The sequence below is a fragment of the Eriocheir sinensis genome, chromosome 31 (genome assembly GCF_024679095.1).
Source record: "Eriocheir sinensis breed Jianghai 21 chromosome 31, ASM2467909v1, whole genome shotgun sequence".
In the NCBI taxonomy this organism is placed as follows: Eukaryota; Metazoa; Arthropoda; class Malacostraca; order Decapoda; family Varunidae; genus Eriocheir; species Eriocheir sinensis.
This window is the reverse complement of record NC_066539.1, coordinates 4,741,180-4,757,692: the sequence shown is the minus strand read 5'-3', so window position 1 is coordinate 4,757,692 and position 16,513 is coordinate 4,741,180. Positions and strand designations below refer to the sequence as shown.

The window sequence follows — 16,513 nt, the reverse complement described above, 5'->3', positions numbered from 1 at the left end:
ATATATATATATATATATATATATATATATATACATATATATATACACACACAGTAAAACCGTTATAACTCGGCATGATAAGGGCTCCAAGTTTGTTGAGTTATTCAATATTCCGAGTTAGGCATGGATTCATATTTCGTGTACAGTGCAAGAGAGAGAGAGAGAGAGAGAGAGAGAGAGAGAGAGGAGGGTAGGAGGGAGGGAAAGGGAGGGATGGTGGTAGGGGAAGCCAGGGGTGGAGGTAGGTGGTGGATACACGTCACAGATACGTCACGCCTCACCTGTTTGAATGTGTAAGTGGCTCACGCAGGTTTTGCCATCACATTCAAGAGTAAACGCCATAAGTAACTGCATCTGGCAATGCACAATAGCGTCAAAAATTGGCGGAGTGCGTGAAACAATCTGTGCCAAAGCACCATGCTGATCCAAGTCTTTGTTTGAAAGATATTTGCAAAAAATGATGTCATAGTGTCTGATATGGATAGGAGGCATTTACAATTTTAAAATAGCTGGAAAGTGAGTCATGTGCTGTAGAGAGGAATGCAAACTTAACCTCTGGAGTGTTTAGTGTATACAAGTACATACCTTTTCGGGAAGTGTTTGGTATGTACTTACACATTTGTACTTTTAAACAATTATACTGGTCATTTCTGAATTTTATCTACAATTCATCATCCCTCCAGGAGTATTATGGAAGATTTTGGTAACTCATGAATGTAATGTTTTACATATATATACAGTTATGGAGCAAACTCATGTAAGTCTAATTCTTTTCAAAGATTTCAAGAATATATTGTGTGTGATTTCTTCCTGTATCTACATATACGACTTTACTACTTGAAAATAAAATCAGTAAAGGATACAAATATAGATATTGGATTTCAACACGCAGAAATAATAACTGATGATTGGAGACAGCATAGTATTTATTTTTGCTTTGTGGCTGGCATAAACTCAACTGTGCACCATTTGGTGGTGTTGAGTGAATAAGCAGGTATTTTATTTTACTTTTTTGCATATATGTGCTTGTTATGTAATGAGATCTGTATTTATCATCCTTACCATATTCGGACATGAAGAAAGTGTATACATTCCATGCTTATAATCATACATAATTATTTCAGTGAATTTATGAACTCCTAATGTGACATTGTGAGCTTCAAAATTGGGAGAAAATATGCAGATAAAAATTACAAGGAAGTCACATTTCAAGTTTTCTCATGAAATCAATATATACACCAATAAACCTGTATTTTTCTAGAGATTTTTTGAGGCACAGAAAAGTAAAACAGTAAAAGTCTGATAATCCGGCATCCAATAGGTCAGATATCCAGATGGTTCGGAATTTTCAGTATGTAGATTAATCAATAACATTTGGAAGGGTGCTGTGGAGTGCGTATGGTGCGCCTCATACTTTTCTTTGTTTACAATTACTGTTGTCTGCTCTGCCTCACCTCAGCCACCACACCACGTTGACTCTCCAGTCAGTCAGAGCAAAACAGAAAACAAACAAACAAGATATAAAAATGTAGAATAAACACAATCACATGTGTAAGGGCACTGTGGAAGGTTTAGGCGCCCTTCATTCTTTTTTTTTTTTTTACTAATGCTGCTGGCCCCATTGCCTCACTTCACCACCTTGCTCTTGCCACATCGTGTCAAAAGTAATTTTAAGGCATTGTACGACATTATGTCTGGTTTATGTCTACTATATGTGTGTATAAATATGTATGTGCACCTTCTAGGTGTCCTGCAGCAAAGGTGTGGCCGTGCGGCGGGGGAGATCAGTGGTGGGTGCATCCTCCTGAGTGTTGAGTTCCAGCGGCTGTCTGTGTGTTTGCATGGTGTATTTTGAACATTTTGAGGTTCCTATCTGGTAATCAGGAAAATCTAATAATCCAGAGGGACCATTATCTCTTGGATTTTGTTAGTGGACTTTTACTCTATGAAAGAATAATGCAACCTGACATGACCCTTCTCCTTATCCAAGGCCAACACTGTATGGACTAATCCTGTCTGAAGACAAGATGCTGTGTTAACCCCTAAAGGGTTGGGATGTTACATGAAATTACCTCTCCCCGTATGGCAATGTTCTGACATTTTCCTGGAGATTGCTCACTCTGCATTATTAATTTTACAGCTGTCAGAACCAATAGCTGTATATTTATAAGCATTCTCTTAATCCATCCTTCCTCTTCAACCTGCCACAAACCTGAAGTCTCTACATCATGTGTTTCTGTGGTGATATGATATAGTAAAGTAACTTTTATTGCAGGCCTGTGTTTGGAACACTTCTTAGTTTGTGGTTGGCATGGTGTAGTGAGTGACCCTCCCCCTCCCAGTGCTCTTAAAGCCCTGTTCACACTTGGTGAAGGTGGTTGGTGACTACGGCAAATTGGACTTTCACTGTCGTCACCAATGTCGAATGGACCTCACCAGTATCTTGTATGAAGTGTTCAGAGTTGCCAGTGTCACGGCAAGATTGTCAAAGAACAAACATGTTCATTCTTTGGCAAATTTGGGTGGTGAATGTCCAAAACTGGGTTTTATCATGCGAGCTGGTAGGTCCTCGTAGGTCTAGTTGTCGACATCGCCGCGGGCCTGTTTGGGGTCGAGGGGGCTCATCACCTACTACAGGCTGAGAATCTTTTATCCAAAATTCCATAATCCAAAAATTTCCAAAATCCGAAAGTTTTTTGAATGCTGAAGATTTTTTTTTTTTTTTTTTTCCTTCTTTTTTTTTCTTCCCTCCCTCCACCTCATGAGTTAGGACACATGCTATATGTAGGCTGTCAGGGTCAGGTGTGTGTCCTTCCAAGGAGGGACTTCAGACCCTTGCCGGGTGACGGCTCATGAAAGGGAGGGGAGGATACCGATAGACCGACTACTCTCTTGCCTGACGTCTGCCTAGGTAACCAAGTTGGTCTTTTGACGAGGACTGGTGTGTCTCTTTGTACAAGTTGAAGACGTGAGCATTGGTTCCCTTTGTTCACCGCAAGACGAGAGTGCTCAAAGTGGAAAACAATGGGAATAGAGTCTCAATTAAGGTTGCTACCTTGAGCTAAAATAATAAAGGAACACACCATCCCTTTCTCCAATACAGAACAAATCCATGTTTTAAGGAATGGGTGGCAACCCTAATATTTCTCTAGCCTGCCATGACTGACAGCCGCAGCCCGCTGCTGGTGAAGGCAGGAGGAAGGGCAGAGGGACGTTATGACACATATTTTACACGTATTTCAGGATGACCTTTGACAAATATGATTTTATGGACTGGTTTTGTGGTTCACCGAAAAATGCGCACACTATAGTTTTAAACTACTGAATTTTATCTGCTTAACCATTCAGACAGCCAAATATGGAACAAATGGCGTACGTAAAGTTAGGTTTGGTTAGTTTAGCCCTTTCATGGCTAAATGCTCGCAGTGAGCACTAGCGTAACTTGCCAGTGGTGCTAAACGCTCGCTGCAAGCTCCAGTCGCACTCAAATTTCCCGCGTATGAGAGTGTTCCAACACTATTTCTCACCCCACAGCATTGCCAATTCAGTGGGTTTTCCACAAAATTTGGTGGAAAATCATATCAGCCTAGCACGGAAAAGTGCGGAGAATCTGCGGATGAGCAACTAGTGGATGTTGTCGACCAATATAGTGACATTTTTGCATAGCTTCACCTATCACATGACTGATATTTCGACCAAATAGTTGTAAATTTTGCAGTTGGCATTACTGCCCTGCCAGCACCCCTTCATCAAGAGAGCTACTCAATAGTTGCCTTACGGCTGACCATCACGCACATATAAATGTACGTCTTCACAGGCAACACCCCTTGAACATGCCTGTATGTTCGCAGGAGAGGCTTACATTACCAAATCTTATAGATCTTGGCCTCCTCTTTCCAATGGTGTTTTTGTTTTTTAGCTGTGATGAATAGTTTTTGAGATACAGAGGTTAAAATATTGAGGAAGAACACTGAAAACACAAGTTCCCAGTCATTAATGACAAATTTCTCACAAAGAAGAAAGAAGGATGCAAATAAATATAAAGGAGTTTGAAGATATTGCAGTAATTAGAAGAAAAATATAGCTGTAAAGATAAGGATGACATGTTGTGCAGCAATTGTCTGTGCAGAGCTGTCATCGTTTTGGGCACCTGAAGATGTGATGAGTGTTTTGAGGATTGTTAACCAGTGTGCTCTGACATGGATTAAATACATCCATGCATGACCAGCTTGTAAGTCCTCACTATTATAGTGATGCCAACCTGAACTATCAAACATCAGCTTATCCAGTAGGGTGGAGCGTTTTTTAACTTTTTTTGAAATTCATTTGTGGCTAGTGTGGAAAAGGTGCCAAATGGTGAGAAAAAAATGGTGTTAAAAGCATTTTTCTCTAGGACAGTATCTTCTGTCCCCGCCATCTCATCAAAGTTGGAGAAATAAGGGTCTAAAATGGGTAAACTTCACATAATACCCCATTTTTACAACTTATTATGAAATGCTTGTGGCTAGTGTGCAATATTGTTTTCGAGTTGCATATTAATAGCATACTAAATATGGAAGCTGTACAAATATATCTTCTGTCCCCGCAACGTGCTTGAAATATTGAAAATTTCGATTTTTTTTTAGACAAATTTTTAAAAATTCCCAAAAATCAAATACAAAGAAACTTTCATATGGCTAGTTCCTAAGTTGTTTTACAACACTTATACTTTATCTGTGTAAAATTTCATCGAGATCAGTTAATATCTTCTGTTCCCGCCACGTCACTTTTAAATATTTAGTAATTATATTTACTTTTTATATTGCAAGGGATGTCAGTTCGAAGAATACTACAAAGGAAAATTACAAAATCGCTAAAATCTACTGATAAAAGTACAGAGGATCACTTTAGCTGCATAACACACACACACACACACAGTTACTAGCCTCCCTTAAATGGAGGGGGGGACTTAAAGATTTTTTTTTTTTTTTTTTTTTTTTAGCTCGTTAAGGTATATCTAGAATAAGTATTAAGACACAGCTCTTCGCCTATTTCTCATTTACATATTGTAAATAAAAAATAGCCCAGAACTCACCACGAGGAGGTGGCTGTGTATCGAGTTCCACCCATTCTCCAGCCCAGCCACCCTACCATTGCTGGATTTACTTAGATCTTAAATTGCTTCTTTGTGTCAAACTTAGGCATATTCTTCCTTGATTCCAATGTATTCTTAATGAATCCTTCTCTTTCTGCTTCTCCGCAAACATGTTCTGATGCTTCTGTTACTAATTTAATTAATCTTTCAACAGCTTGTGTGTGACAGGGGATATCTTTGTAGTGTGATGATAGCATGCCTCCTGTCTGAATAAGTTTTGTTATTTCTTCCTGACTCATGTTCTTTGTTAATGGTGGTTCTGTTATTCCTGTGTTTTGCCACTTGATCATATCAATGAATGTACTGCTGTTGAAATTTAACTCAGGAATTTCAAAACTTCTGATTGCTGATCTGGCTAATGTTCGAGCCTTCAAAATTCTTGCCATCCCAACTCTCTGATATGCTTTTGGTCGTCGTTTATCATAGAAAGTAAGATGTTTTCTGGATGGCCAAAGTACGCATTTCTCTGAATAACTGGATTAACTATTGCTTGAATATTTGCATCCAACATTGCAGCTCTTCTAACAGTATCATGAAGGTGTTTGGCTCCAAAATTAACTGATGGCTCGCATTTAATTTTGAACCACATTGGTGCATAAACTTCCATTATGTATTTTACTATTGCTATCAAATTTTCTGTGGATTTTCTGCTGTCATGTACAAGCGAAGAATTCTATTCGCTGTAGTGATCCAAAGTGAATGCGAAATTTTACCTGGATTGCGATTCATTAAGGATTCTCCACAAACACCAGAGGAAACTGCTCTATATGCTTCAAGCAAATACTTCTGATCAGTGCTTAAATCTGAAAGGTCAACTTCAATGTTGATCTCTTCTGCCTGGATGGGTTCAAAGTCAATAATAGGCAGATTCTCACAGTTAGACAGTTGTTTTCCAATTGTACCACTAAAGCCTCTGGGTCCTGTTGTAGGCCCATCTAATTTTGTAATCAGATGCCTCAGTGGCAATTCGTTACCATGCAGTTGACACACAAACCATTGTAATGGTCTTCCAAGTTGTTGTTCTAGAAGAGAAATTACACCATTCTTTCTGCCAGTATTTACTGCAGTGCCATCACAACCAACTGCCTGAAGTTCAGAAGTATTAATTTGTCTGCTTGTATTGAAGGGGTTAATGTTTTTGTGATTCAGAAAATCAGTAATTCCTGACGCAATTGCATGCGATTTTCCAGATGACACAACTATGTGACCAAGGTATTCAGAGTCAGGCTCCTTGACACAAGTTATATGTTCTTCAGTTATTACTTCTTTAGCAGTCTTATTCCCTTTTTTAACCTTCGAGAGAGTTCTATCTTTTCGTCCATCAAAGAATATGCTAACAACATTTTTTTGATCAGTCTCATCATGTTTTGTTTCAACTCTCTTCTTACCTCGAGCTCGACGAATTTTACTTCGGTCAACAATTTTGGAGGCATCTTCAGGAGATATTATTCCAATATCTTTTAAAGTAGCACTAACTATACTTGCTGCAGTTCTGTCTGAAACTCGTGACCTGTCACAAGCTAATGCAACAGATGGTAGCCTCAAGAAATTAGTGCTACTTCGAGTTTTGTCTGTTCTATATTCAATTTCAGAGTTATCATCACATTCATCAGTTGCAGATGTAGCATCTGAATCTGAAAACGAAGCAAGAGTTGCAGCACCACTCATTGATGGTTCAGAGTGAGATGGACCTGCTTTGCCTTGACTTCTTTTTTCTTTCTTCAGTAATTGCTTTGTCAGTTTTTGCGTGGTTGCTTTGTCAATAGCTCCAATAGCCATTTTACTGTTGGTCCTTTGATCGTTTAGAAATTTTGCTTCTCGCTGTGGAACCTTTCTAGCTGCATCACATGAGCAGTTGTTTATCGCACATTTACAGGCTGCAATGTCAAAAAGTTTTAAACTGTCTTCTTTGAATACTGTTACTTTATTTATGAAGCTCGGTTTGTCTTTCCTCTTGGAGGAGTAATCCTTCATCAAACTGTTGTACTTGGTGTGGTAGTTATCTAACATTGCACGAACACGCCTTGAAGAAAGAGTTGGTACAGAAGCAGACTTCCAAATATCTAGTAACTGTTCGTTGACAGAATTGGCAATGTCATCCCAAAGTGGTTGCTTTTTTGTTGTTTTCAACTGTACTCTCTCCCACAAACATGCTTTCATGACATCTCCGTAAGTTGGGAGGCATCTCTTACTGAGCTGACAAGGATTCCCAAAAACAGGGCAAGTAAATGCTTGTCTCGTATTCTGTAGAGAGCTCATGGCTTCACACACGTCTCTCCCCTCTGAGCTCTACTGGGCAACTAACGTGGCGCGCTACCCCGCACTGCCCACAGGCTGCTGTGAGCCTGTAATCACATGAGCGGCAACAGCTATGAGACACCCCCCCCCGCCCCACTATTAACCAATCCAATGAGGGAGGCTAGTAACTGTGTGTGTGTAATGCCGCTAAAGTGATCCTTTGTTTATTTATCTTGTAGATTTTAGCGGTTTATTAAGTTTTTCCTTGCATAAATAAATATAATTACTTAATATTTAAAAGTGACGTGGCGGGAACAGAAGATATTAACTGATCTCGATGAAATTTTACACAGATAAAGTATAAGTGTTGTAAAACAACTTAGGAACTAGCCATATGAAAGTTTCTTTGTATTTGATTTTTGGGAATTTTTTAAAATTTGTCTCAAAAAAATTGAAATTTTCAATATTTCAAGCACGCTATGGGACAGAAGATATATTTGTACAGCTTCCATATTTAGTATGCTATTAATATGCAACTCGAAAACAATATTGCACACTAGCCACAAGCATTTCATAATAAGTTGTAAAAATGGGGTATTATGTGAAGTTTACCCATTTTAGACCCTTATTTCTCCAACTTTGATGAGATGGCGGGGACAGAAGATACTGTCCTAGAGAAAAATGCTTTTAACACCATTTTTTTCTCACCATTTGGCACCTTTTCCACACTAGCCACAAATGAATTTCAAAAAAAGTTAAAAAACGCTCCACCCTGTTATCCAGGCCTCCTAATTACTGCTTAATCCAGGTAAAGAAGTCTTCTTGTGTGTGGTATGGTAAGTTTGTCCCTGGAAAATAATCCAGAACAAGCATCTTGCATAATTATAATAGATTCCTACAAAGTAATTTCTTAGGGGAACTTGAAACTGATCCTCAACTTTTCAGTACTTACATGTGATATTTGAAGATAAAAAATGGAATTTTCATTTTGGATTGGGGTTCATCAACCTGTTTAATGCTGATGATCATTGTTAATATCATTGTTAATATGTATGTAGGTGTGTTGTCAATGAATTGTTTGATTATTAAAAAAAATGTTAGAAGATTAATATTTCTTGGCTGTGATCAAGTTACAAAAACTAAGTGGAATGTTCACTAATTTCATGACAGCTAGTTAGGAGTTTGAATATCATGCATAATCATTAAGTTATTCAAGGATCTCTATATTCTTTATTTTTATTTTTATTTTATTTTTATAGTTCTCATGTATCTAATATCAGTTGGTACTGTTAATGTCGTAGCCTCTTGATGTACTTGTTTGGATGGTTTGATTTTCATGTGAGTTAATTTATAGTTTTTTTCTTAATTTGTGGAAGTATTTTTTGAAATTATCAGGCTTTCTGATTTTCAGATTATGGATCTAAGAGGATACACCACAGTAGACGAAGTCGGGGAAGACACGCAAGTAAGAAATGTAGAGAATTTCAGGCCTACAACAGCTGCTGAGGAAATTGAATATTTGAACAAAATTCTAGAAAATATGGAAAATTACAATGACTCAGGAGAAAATAGTAAAAGTGAGATACCGGAACTTGAAAGTGCAGTTAGTGAAAATGATCCTCACAGTAATCACACCTATAATAACAATGCCTTAGACCTGATCACAGAAGTTTGCAGTGACATGGTGAATGTTGAAATTAGTAAAAGTGCATGTGATCAAAATTTTGTAAGAGAGGAATGCAATGAAAAATTAGAACAGCTGAGTGAAAGATGCACCATAAAAGAAACCCTCGAGAAAGAAAAATCTCATTGTGATGAAGTTGACATCAAAGAGTATGGCCTCCCCTGTGCTGATGATATCTTGACTCAAGCTGAAAACCAGCACTCAGTCATTCAGGACATAAAAAGTGGCCATGTACAAAATGAACTTAGCACTGAACCCAATCTTATCATGGCAGACCCTGCTATACCAGATGTAGAAGATCATTTTAGACAGAGTCCTGGTTGCACTCAAAGTAATTTCAGCCTAAATGCTGAACTTGAAGAGAAACTTGAAGCCCACATTATTGAACCTGTCAGTTCAGATGCACCGAATGAGACTGGGAGCTCAGAGCTAAGCTCCAGTACAAAGGAAGCCACCATCATGCCTGTTAATTGTTCTGCTGAGAGTTCGTCTGTGCTTGAGTCTCGACATTATTCAGCAAAGGAAACTTTTGATTTCATTTCAGGTGAAGATGTTTCAGAATCATCTACCTTAGATTCATTAGAACTAGGAGATGTTTCATCACTAAGTAATGTTGTTCTTGGAGACATACGTAGTCTCTTGGAGAGTTCAGCAGATCAGCCAAATGTAACAGCTGAAAACACACCTGCAGAATATGAGACACAAATTGATCTTTCAATTGTTAAATCAGAACCTGATTGTACTGACCCTGGTGAGGATTTTAACCTGAAGGATTTCTGTAGTGATCCAGGTGAAGAATTTGTATTAAACGAACACAGTATTAAAGAAGAACCATTTGAAGACTCTCCACCAGCTCCAACAATGAACCAAGAGGAAGTGTTGTTACCTGTTAAAATCTTCAAAAGTGAAGATGATGGTTCTGATGAGCAAGTGGTAATGCCCAACATACGATATCTCGTCGATGAAAAGAAACAGTACAGTCGGGAAGAAGTTGCAGCAGCTCTTATCATTTCACAGTCATCACTTTCTCCTATCATTGACATGGAAATGTTTCAAAACCTTGGGAAAACAATGTTAGCCGTTAGTTCAAGTCGTCTGGAGGATATGTTTAAAAGTCCAGAACAGCTCACTTTGGAAGATTTCAACGTAGTTCAGTTATTCAGAAGTAACTATGGCAGCTCTCTCCAAGAATGGAAAGCCTCTTTCAAGCTTAGGACAAATTATTCAGCAAAGCACACAGCCAAAAAGAAAGCTAAAGAACAGATTGACAATGCCCCAACAGAGAAGAAAAAAGGTAAAAGAGGAAGAAAAAAGAAGTGTGAGACAGAAATGGGTAACAGTGATGTTAGTATTAAGGAAGAGAAAGTAAAAAAGGAAGAAAAGGAATATAGGGATTATGAATTAAAGAAAATAAATAGAGAATCCACCAAAGTTTTCCCTTTAAAGGAAGAAGGGAAGCTGGAAAAGGAAATCGAGGAAGAGACTTCTATTATGAATGAAGACCTTTCCAAGGAAACAGTAACACCAAAAGCTAAAAAAGGAAAGAGAGGAAGGAAAAAAAAATGTTTGATGGAGGAGCCATCTGTCATTGAACATACTGAAGTAAAAAATGAAACTGATAAAGAAAATGAACCTGGAGATTTTACATTGAATCAGACGAATGATGAATTCATCCAAAGCATGCCTCTTAAGGATGATGCAGAGCAGCTAAAACAGGGGATGGTGGAATATGAACACATTTCAGAGTGTGAGTCTGAACTCATGTCAGAAGATGTTTCTCATAAGAGGAAAAGAAAAAGGAGTCTTGATCAGATTGATGATACAGAGAGAAAAACAAATGGAGTTTCAAAAGATGAAAATACCATGTTGAAATCAGAATATGCTGAAAATGAATATGAAACTGTTGAAACCAGTCAGCATATGAATCTACCTATTAAAGGTTGTTATGTACACTTGTATGACATAGCTAAGGATGCAACATATGGGATGATTGTAAGAAAGTACTTGAAGGAGAGCAATGAAAATAGATTTCTTCAGCACTGTGTTGAAGAGTCCTTGAAAGAGAAGTCCACAGAAGATATAAAATCCCATCAAAATTTCTTCAGTGATGATAGCAGTGATGAGTCTTTTACAGGGTTTTCACCTGTTAGGCAGAGGGAAGATTCATTGAGCATGGGACATGAAGATTTAGTAGCTGATGAAGACAACGAGGATTTGTTCTCAGAACTAGAACCTAGAGAATTTTCAAGGAAAGACAAGGCAACTGAGAAGTCTCTGATTGATGTAGTTGCAATAGGAAAGAAAGTTGAATTAAATCAGAGTAAGTCTGGAGAAAATACTGAGATCAGAGCAAAGCATAGAAAGGAAGTTGAGACTGAAATAAAATTGTCAAAGGAAAACAAGGGAGAAAAAGATATAAAAAAGGAGGTAGATTCTCAAACTGAAAAAAATGAGAGAAGAACAAAGAAAAAATTGAAATTGGACAGTGAGGATTTAGATGAAAGAAGAAGGGACTCCAGGAACAGAAAGAAATCTGTATCAGAAGATTATGTCAGCTTAGACATTTCAGAAGAATATAAAAAAGCGAAAGAAAATGCGGATAAACAAGACAACAAATTTAAAGATGGAGCTGAGGATGTGCAGTACGGCAAGAAAAGTAAAGAGGAAGTCTCAGCAACCAAGGATAGAAACCCTTCTTCTTCATCATTGCCTGCTTTATCTACATTTAGGTAAGAACTGAGCTAAACATTTTTGTTGCATTTTTATATATTAATCCTGATTTTTATCAAGTTTAAAGTGAATATTTATTTCTTTGAATATATACATGTCTTTTTTTATTTACAGAATTCCCAAGAAGAAAGTAACTCATAGTGGAGAACCGAAGACTCAGGAGCAAAATTCAATATTACTTAGAAGAGGAGAAAGTTCAGCAACCTTAAAACCTGTTGGTTACTTTTCAAAGAAACAGTTCAGTGCTCGAAGCAAGAAAACTGATTTCAAAGAAAAGGAAAGGCCTAATGCAAGGCACATTAAAAATGAAACAAAACCAGGCTTTCCTGCACAACAACCTGTTGTTGAAGGTTGGGCCAAAAGAGCTCCTCCACCTCCTTATGGAAGGGGATATCACCCCCAACCAGGCTTTCCCACCATGCCTATCAAAACTATGTCTCCATCCTCTGGTACCCATCTGGGACCTGGATATTCTAATAAACCCATAGAAACAACAGTGAATCAACACAGAATGCAATTGAGTTCTCATGAAAGGCAACACATGACTGCCAAAACTGATTACAGTAATATGCCATGTTCACAGTATGGTGGTACCAGTTCAGATAAGCCGGTATGGTCATTAAATGTTCCACCACCCCCTCAACTAGAAAAACTAGATCTCTCTTCTTTGTTGAAGCATGACAGTGGGAACATTCAGCAAACACCTTATGAATCCAGCCCAGTGATGTCTTATGGCAATTCCAGTGATGGAGAAAGTGATGTTACTGAAACTGGTAAAACCAGCTCTAGCAACAGACAAAAAACACAGCCTCCTCTTACTAGTGTGACAGATAGTCCCAACATTGATGTGACTAATATTTATAAAGCAAACTCATTCAATGCCCAGCCCCCTATCAAAGAGAATGAATCTCCTAATGTTGAAGTGACTCAAGTGAATAAAGCTAATGTAAGCAGTGCACAGCATCCTCTGAGTAATGTATCAGGCATCTCAAATATAAGTATTTCAGAAACTTGTAAAGCAAATGTGAGTAGTGTGCAGTCTTCTCAACCCAACTCAACTGGTACTCCTGATATTACAATCACTACAAAAGTGACTGACCCTTCAAGTGAAGAAATGTCACACGTGAAGGAGATGGACTCAAAAGTGGCTGCATCAAAGAGTACAGAGCCTTTTAGAGACAGGTTAGAAGCCAGAGAAGGGACTTCTAAAGATCATTATCAGAATTTAGACAAAAGGCAGAAGATAAAGCTATATGAGAAACGGAAAAGATATTGTCATGAATCAAGAAGAAAGTTTTATGCAGAAAAGGGTGATAAAAAACATTTCTGGTATAAAGAATATGAAAAAAGAAAGAAAGAATACTATCATTTGAAATTGTATTTGTATAAGGAAAAGAAGAGAGAGCAAATGGCGAAGATTCACAAAGAAAGTCAAAATTCTCAAGATGACAAAGTAGATAAAACCATAGCAAGTATTACAGTTGATTCTGAATCATGTGCTGAACCAGAATCACCAGAACAAAAAGAAAAAAGTTGCAAATCTGTAGTGGAAGAAGAAGTTCCATATTCTCCAACTGGGTCACCAATAGCCTTTGATGATATTGATGTTAGCAAAGCATTACTTGATGAGCCATCTAAAAAAATGCCTACAGACTTAAAGGAACAAGAAGTAAATTTGAATTACCCTGCTGACAAATTGAAGGAAACACTCATGCAAATCCTGAAAGCTATAAATCAGGAGTCATCAAATGTTAAAGATGTTTCTGAAAGTCAGTCTAGAGATACTGAAGTCAAGTCAAAGAAGAATGAATTGGCAGAAGCTAATGATGAGTTGCATACATCAGAACCTACATCACCTTGCTCCTCACCACCAAAAACATCTGAGTCATTTCTTGCACTCAAAACCACAGAGTCATTTCTTTCACCATCATCATCTTTGCCTTTACCTCTTAAGGAAATGTTGCTGCCCTCCTCAGTTCCTTCTCCCTTACTAGACAAGACACCAGTCCAGGTCTCTCAACCATCATCATCCAAAGCTTTACCTCAAGATTCCTTAACTGTTCCTTTTTCCTCAACTTGTACTCCGCCATTGCCTGTTTCTGCTCCCCAGTCTTTACCAGGCACTACTTCTACTCCCCCATTGCCTGTTCCACCTTCCCAGACAATACCAGGCCTTACCTCTACTCCCCCATTGCCTGTTCCACTTCCCCCATTGCCTGTTCCACCTCCCCATTCTATACCAGTCCCTATCGCTACTCCCCCATTGCCTGTTTCACCTCCCCAGTCATCAAATTCTGGGAAGAATAGTTCTTGTCCTAATATTGAAAGAAAGGTTGATTTGCCTATATCTACTCCTCCATTGAAATCTTTCTTGGGAGATAGGCCTCATCCTGGAATACCAGATGAGCATTCTTCACAAAAATCACTTCCTAAATATGTACCACTGCCACCACTTCCTTCTTCACCTGCACCTCCTCAACCTGGACAAGAATCAACTAAAGAAATGTCTAGATACATTCGAGATTCATATCTTAGTTCAGTCACTCCTGGAGATGAAACCGTGCCACCCCTTCCTCCTCCTCCACTTCCTCCACTTATTGAAAAATCATCAGAGTTATATAATGCAAATCGAGGTGGATTAGGAGAAATAAGTATCACAGATGACATGACAGAAGTTCCCATGGACATTGACTCTGATGAAGATAATAATTCTGAAAGATATGATTGCCATGACAACTTTGAAGATCACTATGAATCATCTGGTTGCCAAGACAACAATACAGAATATAAAAAGGCTGAAACACTGGATTGCCTCGACTCGGATGAAGGTAATAATTCTGAAAGATATGATTGCCATGACACCTATGAAGGTAAATATGAATCATCTAGTTGCCAAGACAACAATAAAGAATTTAAAAAGGTTGAAACATTGGATTGCCTTGACAACACTGACTGTGCAAGTGAAACCGAAAATTTTGATGACAAAGGTTCTGAGGGCCATGAAGGTGACAGAGACTTTCTTGCCTTATTTGGTATATATGATAATTCACCAGCTTTGGAGAAAGAGGTTGATAGTGAAAGTACTGGAGACCAGAAAATTACAACGTTAGTAAGAAAACTGATGAATGTAACCAGCACAAGAAAGCCAGTCGATGAGGATCAAGGTAATGATATTGGACATGCAAGCGTAGAAGAAATAATTAATACCACAGCTCTTGAGAGACCCAGCAGTGGAGTTCATCCACTGGCACATTATGAAAAAGAAAGGGAAGATTCTGATACATCAAAAGAACCAAAAATTCTTCCAGCCACCAATGTGGATGTCAGTAAAGAAGTTAGTATTGTCCTTGAAAATTATACCCCAGGGATGGCCACAAAGGAGCAAGAAGCAGAAATGATTTCACTGCACCCATGCAGCAAAGAAAACAAAAAACAAAAGTCTTCTGATGGAGCAATAGATACAAGTCTTAAGGGTGAAATTGAAATAATTACACCCAAAGAACCTCCAAAGAACTTGATCTGTGTAGATGAGATTCTTTTGTCTGTTGAAGCTGCTGATCAACCTACAGATCTTCAAATAATCTATGCTGACTTAAGAAAAACACCAAGAGAAAAGCCAAACATAATTAGGGTAAGTACATTTGTAATTTCAAGTTTAGTAAGATTAGTGTATTCCCTGCTGCCTTCACCTTTAATGTACAAAGGTTCAGATTTATTTTGACTAGTAAGTTTGAAATTTAGGAAAATGCAGTTGATGTTTTCCAGTATTTTGCATTTCACTTGATATTGCTTATTTTTTATATTAACCCCGTCCAAAAATGCTTTAAGAAGCTGGTTTCATCAGGTTCCCATAATTACGTGCATATATATATATATATATATATATATATATATATATATATATATATATATATATATATATATATATATATATATATATATATATATATATATATATATATATATATTAATATGTATGGATGTATATTAATGAAATAATACCTAAAAAATGAACACCGTGCATTAGTTTGTGAGTGGCAGCAGTGGTAGCACACTAAGTCGCTATAGGGAAAATCTGTAATATCTCTTATTGCATGCCCATCACGGCCACTTTGAATCAGGATTCAAACAGTTATAGGTAACATTTTTATTGTAAACAACAGTAGTAGTAGTAAGACACTGATTCAGTTTGCTAAGGTTTGAACATGTGGTCAACCACACATGGAGGGAGAAGTTCTCGGTGGATCTTGAATTTTTCAACCAATTTCCATATCAAATGTTTCTTTCTATGCTTCGGATTTACACATGGCTGACCAGGCAATTTTTTTTTTCTTGCCATTAGCAGATTGGACAACTTTTTGCATAAATATTATTAAATTGCCAGTTTTCGATTACCGTACTTAGTTAATACTTAGTGATGATACTGAAGTTTAGGGTACTAAAGGATAGGTTTTGATGAATATTTCTAATTCAATATACTTCTGCATGATATTAAAGTAATTGCTTCTTATGTCGAAATAACAAATTTTATTGCACAGGTTTGGTCACAATGAGATTTTGCAGTTCTGTGTATGGGAATTACTGTTAATAGCAGATGTGTGAACTGACTCCTCAGCTACTCAGTTAATCTCTTTATGCCAAGAGTTTTGTTTCCTCTGTACATGATCTATACCTGATAAATTCTGTATACGTATCAGTGACACATTTAATAGCTGTGCATGATTATT

General features: G+C 37.7%; 1 protein-coding gene across 1 annotated transcript in view; it reads left to right on the top strand.

Moving 5' to 3' along the window:
• The window catches only part of LOC127006001 (uncharacterized), a 41,734-nt gene that overhangs the window by 4,082 nt on the left and 21,139 nt on the right, over nucleotides 1-16,513 (top strand). Inside the window, exon 2 of the mRNA XM_050875483.1 lies at nucleotides 8,784-8,837. Coding sequence (XP_050731440.1) covers nucleotides 8,787-8,837 — 51 coding nt within the window. The 5' untranslated portion in view covers nucleotides 8,784-8,786. The remainder of the gene's footprint in view (nucleotides 1-8,783; nucleotides 8,838-16,513) is intronic.